The 10,589-nt window shown below is 38.8% G+C and overlaps 1 protein-coding gene across 7 annotated transcripts in view; it reads right to left on the reverse strand.

Moving 5' to 3' along the window:
• The window catches only part of mark1 (MAP/microtubule affinity-regulating kinase 1), a 177,356-nt gene extending 168,902 nt beyond the window's left edge, over positions 1 to 8,454 (reverse strand). For 3 of the 7 annotated variants that reach the window (XM_085980970.1, XM_085980961.1, XM_085980953.1), the window contains exons 1-3: positions 7,922 to 8,450; positions 6,542 to 6,745; positions 5,600 to 5,653 (exon numbers count right to left, since the gene is read on the reverse strand). In XM_085980970.1, the coding sequence (XP_085837096.1) occupies positions 5,600 to 5,653; positions 6,542 to 6,745; positions 7,922 to 7,972 (309 nt within the window). In that variant the 5' untranslated portion in view covers positions 7,973 to 8,450. Of the gene's footprint in view, positions 1 to 5,599; positions 5,654 to 6,541; positions 6,746 to 7,921 lie in introns of all 7 variants that reach the window. The other 4 variants (XM_085980973.1, XM_085980948.1, XM_085980954.1 and 1 more) reach the window with 3 other exon arrangements.
• Between the last annotated feature and the right edge of the window lie 2,135 nt (positions 8,455 to 10,589).

Raw genomic sequence — 10,589 nt, forward strand, 5'->3', positions numbered from 1 at the left:
AACAGGACATCATGTATAACCTGCAAAAATGTATACACCATGAAATGCAGAGCAAACGCATCTTTACACAAAAGGAACAGGTAGTCAGCGGAGATCACAGCTATGTTACAGATCACGTGAAGACAATAGATTGGGTTAGAAGAAATAGAAAATAATTAAGAATTGGCTATCAACTGGTCTTATACCTTCAGCTTTAGGTTAAATGTAGAATGTCCTTATTGCTGAAGTGAATAAACAGACCAGTAGGAAAAATCTTGCTACTGCATGGTTGAGTACTTGCAAATATCCCCAATCCTACATTCCTGTACAAAATGTTTATTGTTTATTGGATTCACCAGTACAAGAAACTTCATTAAAAAAATGCTTTTTGTATGTCTTTAAAGCACAGGCTAAGTGGAAGGATGTCACTGCAATGTGTATGTTATTATGATTGACTGCCCAATAATACCTAGATCTGAATAGTCACACAGCAATATTACCTGCAGGACATGAAAATGGAACAAAACCAGCTTCATAAATAACCAGGAAAATTCATTCATTTTTTTCTTGCTTATACATTGTAAAATGAGATGTTACATCATATTGGACAAAATTAGTTGTTTTTTAAAAACCAAAAAGTTAACTGCACTTTCATGACATTTCAGATGTAACAAGAGGATCGCAAGAAAAAAGGAAAAATTTGGCAACGAAGACAAACATTCTGTTGGTAAAGAAATGCTCAAAAAGGAGTCAAGTAAATTGGTATTATACCTATGAAATGCAACACCTGCTCTTTTACCTCCTCCTTCCCACTGTCCAGGGCCCCAAACACTCCTTCCAGGTGAAACAGCGATTTACTTGTACTTCTTACAATTTAGTATACTGTATTCGCTGCTCACGATGCGGTCTCTTCTATACTGGGGAGACCAAACACAGATTGGTTGACCGCTTTGCGGAACACCTCCATTCAGTCAGCAAGCGCGATCGAGCTTCCGGTTGCCTATCACCTTAATTCCCCACTCCACTCCGACCTCGGCCTCCTACCCTGTTCCAATAAAGCTCAATGTAAGCTCAAGGAACAGCACCTCATCTTTCAATTAGGCACTTTACAGCCTTCTGGATTCAACATAGAGTTCAACAATTTCAGATCGTAACCACTGCCCCCATTTTTTCAGGCGGCAGCTGTTGACGATTCCGATATTCCCATTTACACTTCATCTAGAGTCATCTTTTGTTTCTTTACTTGTCCCATTACTACCTCCTTTTGCCTTGCATCATCATCCCTTTTGTCATTTAATCTCTCCCGTCTTAAACCCTATCATAGACCTTCCCTTTTGTTCTTTCCTCCCCTCACCCTTTCCCTGCCTGTATATTTGCTTAAAACCCGTTGCATTTCTAACTTTTTCCAGTTCTGATGAAGGGTCATTGACCTGAAACGTTAACTCTGCTTCTCGCTCCACAGATGCTGCCTGACCTGCTGAGTATTTCCAGCATTTTCTGTTTTTATTTCAGATTTCCAGCATCCGCAGTACTTTGCTTTAGGTATTATACCAAGATACATTTTCATTACAATAGTTACTTTTCCCACATTAGAATGGGACTTCTACAAATGGAGAATTATACCCAAGACTCTTTCCCCCAAAAAACACTAACCTATGCAAACTTCTTAAAAGTACAATTCATCTATAAGTTACCACAATTGAAAATGTCAAAAGCCAATTACAAGAAATAGCAAATGCTGTTTTTTTCTAACCTGGGGCTGTAAATTTACAAGCACCTGGCAACTTGCAAACCTCCCTCATCAAATGGCAATTAATCTCCGATTGATCTCAAGATCTATTTAAACTACTCCCCACTTGGATTACGGAACCTTAAGGGGACAGATCAAGTTAGCAGCTAAACACCAAAAATGGTGCTCCGTACGCATTACTAACTCCATTAACCATAAGCAAAGCCACAAGAGAGCAGCAAGTTTTAATAACTAATGGGGGGGGGGATTTCTAAAAAAGTTTTTTATTTTTGTCCTCCAGGTTTTTGAACATAAAACAAAGCCTAATTAATAGATCATTGAAAACAATATGATCAACAAGACATTTATTTTCAGGAGCTAAAACGAAAGTAGCCAAGAAACAAAACAATCAAGTACTGGAGGTTAAGTCTGAGGCCGTAAGAAAATAAGTTTTCTTACCAGCTGTCAAAGTAGCCTGTAATCTTCCTATTTTGCCAACAGCACGAAGGAGTATTTGAACCAACACAGGACCGCTTGTTTGCTTACACCTGCTTTGTGAATAGCTACTTGCTGTATTTAAAATGGATCTGTAGTATTGCAATGTTCCAAAATGTTGCCCACTATACATAGTTTAATCACAATCATGCAAAAGTCACCAACTATAGGCACAAGATTTACCACCAACACAAATAGAAAGGACATTTTCTATTCTCAACAACTCAGTCTGCATAATTTTTTTTTTTTTTTTAAACTTGAAAGGCCACTGTTGATGGATTTTCAAATGTCTTACCAAAATATGAATGAAATGTAAAAATGGTAAAATTCATTATGAATCACTGAGAAATCTTTTAAGAATTTAACATTAGCTGAGAAAGGAGAGCATAAAATCACAATAAAACGTAAAAAAGTACTTTTAGGGCCAATCAGAGCAGAATTCTTGTGATATAGAATATGTTCATTAGCTTAAAGTTTCCTTTAAAACCTCCTCTTTTATATAAACCAAGGTTGTTGGGAGAATTTTTTTGGTGGGGGGGGGGCGGGGTGGGTTCTTCATTTATTTACAACTAAACAAGCTGCTGCCATTTTTACTCAAAGATTATAGGTGGCGTTTGGCAAGCAAGAGAGCCATTCAGGTCGTAAATTGTATCCATCAGCAGTAATTGGATACTACACACAGGAAAAACACACTCCATACTCAGATTGTAGGTTTCCTTTTTGGGCCACAGCGCAATAAAGGAAGCCAATAAGACATTGTAGCAGGTGAAACTCTCATTAGAATACACTGGAAATATTAGTATTCCACAACCAGCCTTAGTTCTTTCCACCCCACCCAAGATTTTTCCATTTTTCCTCAACTTGTACAATGTTCTTTGAGGATAATGTATGCTGATCTGAAAGAATGATTATAACTGGTACAGGCTACTTTAACCAAATATGTGCATTTCAGTTTTCCATATCCCTCACTTATGCAGTTTGAGCAGCTCTTTCACGAGTATTGGCTGGCTTTTTACACAAAGAAGTGCTTTGAACTCAATCCCACTAGTGGGATAGCCTGCCTATTCTAAGAGTATGTGTCTCCCAATAGTTGGGCAATGCCCCATATTGCTGGCAGCTGTTGGGTAATAATTCTTCTGTACAAAAATCAATAATAATTCAAACATGTGAATTATCCTTTCAATGGACTGTGAAATGAAGGTAATAAGGAAAACCCCCACTGCAAACTTCACATTTTACAACAACAACTGGGAGCATGCCATTTATTGTAAATTATCTTGTAATACTAGAAAGGACAATGTATGCTGTAATAAAAATACTGATACAAAAAGATAAAGAAAATTTAGATTCCTCAAGTCACTCCTAACATCCAAGTACATAGATTAAAAATCAGACAGGAAAGTAAACAACCCCATTTATGATGGTAATGAGAGGGGGAAAGTGGTGCTGTAGGAATAGCTACATTTGCTGAATTGACCATAAAAGGGATTCACACAAAATAATAAAGTACAGAGACACAATCATTCTTCATTTTAGTGCTATATTACTAAATTTTCTTGTATTCTGTTATACACGCCTGGTATGGTACCACTCACACACAAAATAACTGGTGGGGTACAAGAAAGCAAACTGAATCGTTGTTGAGCCACTCAAGCTTCACAGACCCTCCCTGTGACATGATGTAGCTGAGTATTTTTATCCCCTCATCCCTTCCTCTTCCTGTCATGCAACATAACAACAGTCTTCGTAAGATCACAATGGCAGACTTCACAGACCAAAACCATCAGTAAGAAAATTGCACAGAATATGTATGATACACAAAACAATGGTTCCTTTGAAGTGGGTTATAGGTTGTAATACAATCACAGTTTCTGATGACTTCATTAAACACTCAAACTTCACTCTTACGGTACACATCAGAATCCCTTGAAACATAATGTTGCTTTGTTTTAATTAATTTGTCAAACTGCACACCAACATACAAAAGTAAAGTGATCAAAAACTTTTGACATCGAGTCTATAGCACAGAAACAGGCCATTCAGCCCAACTGTGCTTGTGTTTATGCTCTACCACGAGCCTCCTCCCACCCTTCTGGATTATGAGATGAAGAAGTGAGGACGGATTTGCCCTTGTAGCAACTGTGATATTTTGAAATGGACTCTCAGAACTGATGAAAATATTGAAATTGAAAATAATGAAATGGGTAATGAACCATTTATGGACATTGCTTGTTACATCTACATTTGATATGGATTGTATTGTTGAGTGTCAAATTTATTTATGCTTCATTTAATTCCACATAAGTATCTTCATTAAAGTGCGTTAAAGCTTACGAACATGTCATACCATACATGGAGTTAAAACAAATTACATCAGTTGTGAATAATGTAATGGTGAAGCAATTTACACATTGCTCTTCTCCTTTCTGAAAGAAGGTTTACCAAAGACATTTTTGTAAAAACTGTGCCCTTTAAAGCTCTACCTAACAAGGGGTGGCTAATATCGTCATTCTTACAAAAACAACTATTCTATTCATTCCACTAATGTCGTTCTTCCGTATTATATTATTTCCTATCCCACTACCCCCAACTAAACTGAGAAACTGTTCAGCATTCAACATAAACAATAAATATAATGCAGCTCTTGCTAGCAGAAAAAAGTGCTTCTATAATTTTGAAACAGATTTATATTAAAAAGGATTTACATTTAAGAATGAACAGTGTTGCCCCTTTGGATCACTAAATTTGCTACTTAGTTTTCATAATACACATTTCCTATTACAGTATAATATCAGCAAAGAAACATGTTCTTTATTTGGAGGCACAATAACCATTCACAATCTCTAAAATATGTAACTACTTTAACAGACATGCCATGAAAGAATTCTGTATAATATCTAATGATTGTTATCACTCAAATCATTAAAAAGTAGCAACCCTGTTTTCTGGCTGAAATTCTACAGTGATGCTTAAATATATAGTTAATATATTTGTGAATATAACAGCTAGAGTATTATACTAAACAACATTCTTCCGCAGAACAGTCCATAAAAGTACCCGACTCCCAATCAAAAGGTTAATAGTTATTACCACTCTTTTGTTGCAAACAATAAATATCAGAGCTGAAACACAAATGAGAACATTTTCTGCACATAACCAGCAACCCCTCTTGCTTTACAACATGAGGTTTACAATACTGTACACAGCAACAGTGCTTCAGGCCTCCACTTACTAGGTCCACACAATTTCCAAGTTCACGAAAATGCCATTCCCTTTGTCATTAAAAGCAATATTTCTGTCCATGCAAATACAAAACAAGACCATTCATATTTTTTCCTGTTTGTCTCCATTGATGAAGCTGCAAAAGTGAATTTGTAATTGGAGATAAAACCTTACCTTTTGTAGACTGGTCGGATTGAGTTGTGTTTTGTCAATTATTTTAACAGCAACCTGAAAATGATTATAAGAGTAATCAACAGAATGTTTATTGAAATATTCTAGACTTAAATGTTATTATTTTTAGATGGAATGCACATTCTCACAGTGCAATAGCATTAGCACTCGTTTTACTACCAGATGGTCACAAGTTTGAGTCTCAGGACCGCCTGCCACTCAAATCTGCTCAGTTCTTATTTCAGCCAATACCTCACGAAAGCAAGCATTTTGCACATGGGGCCTGTCCGAGTACAAGACCTGGAATTTATTTAGATATTGAGTCTTAACCACTTTCCTTTTACTAAAAGGGAAACTAATCCTTTCTCTTTAAAGTGTCATATGCAAATTTTCAACAGAAACGGTCACATAAATCTTAGCAGTAATTAAAATGGATCAGCTTCCAACATAATTGACAGAAGAGGAATAAACACGATAACAATACACACAGAATCCAGAGTTAAAATTTTGTAGCATTTAGTTTTAACACAACTATATTAAAACAAAATGTAGCATACTTCTGATGGTATCCCAGGAGCACACCAAAAGACCCTGCTACATCCACCAAGTGTTCACAGACATACCAGAGATAAGGAGCAGAACAGCAACATTTGAGGTGTTGCTACTCTGTCTTGCATATCATAACTGTAGACCGGATGCCTGTCTCACTCTGCCATAGGCTCACCAAAACAGAATCAGTGGGTCAGCCTTCCATGGAAGAGGCCATGTGCAGAAGAAATCAGAACAGATTAGTAGAAATGTAAAAGAACAGAACATTAAAAAAAGCTTTAAAATATATATTTAAATACAAAAGAAGGAAATATTAAGCCAATTCAAAAACAATACCAATACAATGGAAATTGATAGAAAATGCTGATAATGCAAAAAAATCCAAATAAAACTCACTTCTCTTCCAGTCAGAACATGTCGTGCTAATTTTACTTTTGCAAAGTTTCCCTTGCCTATAGTCTTTAGCAGCCTATAATTTCCAATGTGGGGATGCTCTTCAGTCGTAGATGCCACTGAATTCCTGCATCGTGGTAGGTTTTGTCTGCTACTTGATTTGGAAGGCTGGCTTTGTGAGTCACCATATCCATCAAGAGACGTGTGCTGCAAAATTAGCCATGTACACACTACATGAATTATTTCACAATAAGCATTTATACAGTACCCTATACATTCTTTTTAACTGCACGCAACATTTTAGGTTTACAAAATTTATGCCTTTGAATACTTTCCACAAGAAGCCTTCTACAACACTATATATATAATGCATACTAAATGTGCTGCTACTGCACTTGGATGACTTCAGCCTTATTGGTTACTTACACCAAAGCTCACTTGCTGAAAACTTAATATATAAAACCAGTTTTCCTCTTAAAATTAACACATGTGCAAAACTAAAAACCCTTGTCGTGCAAGCAATAGTTTATTTTAAACATATTGCGCAATAAAATAAAAAGCATCAATATTACAAGGGCCCAATTTGGGAGAGGAAGTAGAACATACAATGCAACCAAAAAATCAACCAAAAAATCAGTTAGGGAAAAAACAAATATGCACTGGTAATATTTTGGGTTTTGAAGTAGGCTGCTGTATCGTGTATTTGACCCTTAACCCTCCCAGTGAGTCGTCAGTTTTCGTAGCCCTTGCATCAACATATTTTCCTCCTCAAAATATACAAGGAGTGAAAGAATTATGAAAGAAACATTTACAATAATGCAGATTGTGATCCATATGTTGAGAACTCTAAAGCAAAAGAGAAAAAAAACAAAATAATAGATCAAACTGAAAAAAACTGCGTCAGTCGAAAAGTCTGCATTGAGCGATACTAAATAGGGACGGGGCTCTTTTGTGGTCCAGTAAACAGCTCCTTGTCATTGAGCTGCTCCCTACAGTCAAAGGCAGCCTTAAATGGATATTTCGAGGCTGAGGGATACGGAGTAAGGGGTGGGGGGCAAACACGTAAATGGAAGGCTGGTTTTTAAATTCAGTCTGAAGGAAGTAATCTTTCCCCAGAAAAATCCGTACAGTCCTGATTATATGAAGAGAGAGAGAGAGGCCTGTGTGATCTATGAAGCGGGCGAGTCAAAGCCTCTGCCCGCTCCTCTCCAAGGGATCTCTTTCTGCTGGAACCATCTCCCAGAGCAGTCACACAAGCACAACATCCCCCCATACCAATAAACACACGCATTCACTCAGCCAGCAGCATTCAGCTCCCGCGCCCTAGGTTGAATCCTTCCCATAAAAGTAACAATAATAAAAATGAAACATTGTCTCACTTACGTTTTCTGTGTCGCGCTCATTCACTGTGGGCAATGGCGTTCTGGTCGACATTTTGGCTTCACACTCTGCGCTTAGGCCGAATTTTTTCGCTTTCCTTCTTTATTCCCCCCTCCCCTTTCTGCCTCCCCTCTTTTGTTTTTACTCTCTCTTTTTCAAATAAAATAAGTCTCCACCGGAGCAGGGAACGTTCGCCTACATGTTGGGTAGGAAATCCTCCATTACTGACCGGGCATCTATTGGTTAGTGAGGAAGGTGGGGAGGGAGGAAGACAGACAGAGAGAGAACTCTGTATGAATTGAAACAGGAGGAGAGACAGAAAGAGAGAAAGAAAGGGGAGGGGGGAGAGGGAAGGAGGAAGAGGAGAGGGGGAAAAGCCGCCGGAGCTCAGGTGTACTTGTCACTACAAGCAGGCACAGACTGAGAGAGAGTTTGTGAGCGTCCATACACTCTGAGAGACAGTGCACAGACAGCGAGAGAGCGATCCCAGCGGCGGCCACTTACAGCATTAAGTACTTCCAGTTGTACCGCAGACTCTTTCCATGGACTTTCAGCAAAGGGGTCCAAGAAGTGTCTAATCTGCCACCCTGCAACACAAATCATAACTTACAAATAAAGATCTCTTTCATATTTTTGGGTGAATATTATTTTATTGCTGAATTTTTTTCACCTGGGCAGATTGATATTAATATTTAAATCTGCCCATGCACAAAATAAAAGAACGCTTTAAAAAATCTGTGTACCCTGGAGGTTAAGGACAACATTGCATTTATCCTGGTAATTTTATAATCGGGGCAAAACAACTATTTTTTTTAAAAAAGCAGCTATTCCGGTGGCAGATTATATTATTTCAGACGTTTTGTGGATGACATAAATGAATTGGATCATTTCGCCTGGTGAGGTGACTATGTGCATAAATTAATTCATCCAGACAGTGTCACAAGGTCACTGGTGAGGTGACCCTCACCAATCGGTCATCACGTTCCAGTTGAATACAATGAGATCTGAAAGAGGTCCGTAAATCTTCACATTGATCAGTATGAGTCATTGTTATTATTACTATGATTCTGATTTATTGCAAACCAGCAAAAACAAAGCTTCAGTGCAAAATACAAACTTAACTGACCATTTTCACTGGAAATCATGTAATGATCAATTCATTTGATCCACATGCATTTCCAGTTACACGTGGGACGACGCATTAATAGAAGTTAAGTCCATATATTTTTATGCACTTTTAAGTTTCATACCGAGTACGAAGAGTACTTTATTACAGCACTGTTGTTTAGGTTAAAAGGATTTCAGTCTAAAGACTTTTGATAACCAGAAAGCTGCACATAATTTTCGAAATATTCTGTGATCAAGAATCTTGAATTGTTTCTTTTCTTACTTTTAATATTCATGGGCATTATTCATGACACAATGCTTGGAAAAGTAGTAAACAGTGAGGCGGATAGTAGCAGACTTTAACAACAACAACTTGTATTTATATAGCGCCTTTAACGTAGTAAAACATCCCAAGGCGCTTCACAGGAGTATTATCAGACAAAAAATTTGACACCGAGCCACATAAGGAGAAATTAGGGCAGATGACCAAAAGCTTGATCATAGAGGTAGGTTTTACGGAGCGTCTTAAAGGAGGAAAGAGAGGCAGAGAGGTTTAGGGAGGGAATTATAGAGCTTAGGGCCAAGGCAACAGAAGGCACAGCCACCAATGGTTGAGCGATTATAATCATTGATGCGCAAGAGGGCAGAATTAGACGAGCGCAGTATCTTGGGGGATTGTGGGGCTGAAGGAGATTACAGAGATAGGGAGGGGCGAGGCCATGGAGGGATTTGAAAACAAAGATGAAAATTTTGAAATTGAGGCGTTGCTTAACAAGGAGCCAATGTAGGCCAGCGGGCACAGGGGTGATGGGTGTATGGGACTTGGTGCGAGTTAGGACACGGGCAGCCGAGTTTTTGATTACTTCAAGTTTACGTAGGGTAGAATGTGAGAGGCCTGCCAGGAGAGCTTTGGAATAGGCACGTCTAGAGATAACAAAGGCATGGATGAGGGTTCAGCAGTGGATGAGCTGAGGCAGGGGCGGAGACGGGCGATGTTACGGAGGTGGAAATAGGCGGTTTTAGTTATGCCGCGGATATGTGGTCAGAAGCTCATTTCAGGGTCAAATATGACACCAAGGTTGTGAACAGTGTGGTTCAGCCTCAGACAGATGTTAGGGAGAGGGATGGAGTCAGTGGCTAGGGAACGGAGTTTGTGGTCGGGACCGAAAACAATGGCTTCGGTCTTCCCAATATTTAATTGGACAAAATTTCTGCTCATCCAGAACTGGATGTTGGACAAGCATTTTGACAATTTAGAGACTGTGGAGGGGTCGAGAGAAGTGGTGGTGAGGTAAAAGAATTCACGCACAGGCATATTCCACCCTTTAAAATGAAGTTAGGTACCTGGAACATCAGGACCCTCATGGACAACCCCAACAGTGACAGACCGGAACGTCGTACTGCTATCGTTGCCCGGGAGCTCAGACGTTTCGACATTGACATCGCTACCCTAAGTGAGACCTGGCAGGCAGGGGAAGGCCAGCTCAAGGAGCAAGGCGGTGGTTACACCTTCTTCTAGAAAGGCAAACCTGAGGAAGAACACCGCCTCCATGGGGTAGGCTTC

Source organism: Somniosus microcephalus, chromosome 3 (genome assembly GCF_052327205.1).
Source record: "Somniosus microcephalus isolate GS21.2 chromosome 3, FLI_Smic_1.0, whole genome shotgun sequence".
NCBI classification, from domain to species: Eukaryota; Metazoa; Chordata; class Chondrichthyes; order Squaliformes; family Somniosidae; genus Somniosus; species Somniosus microcephalus.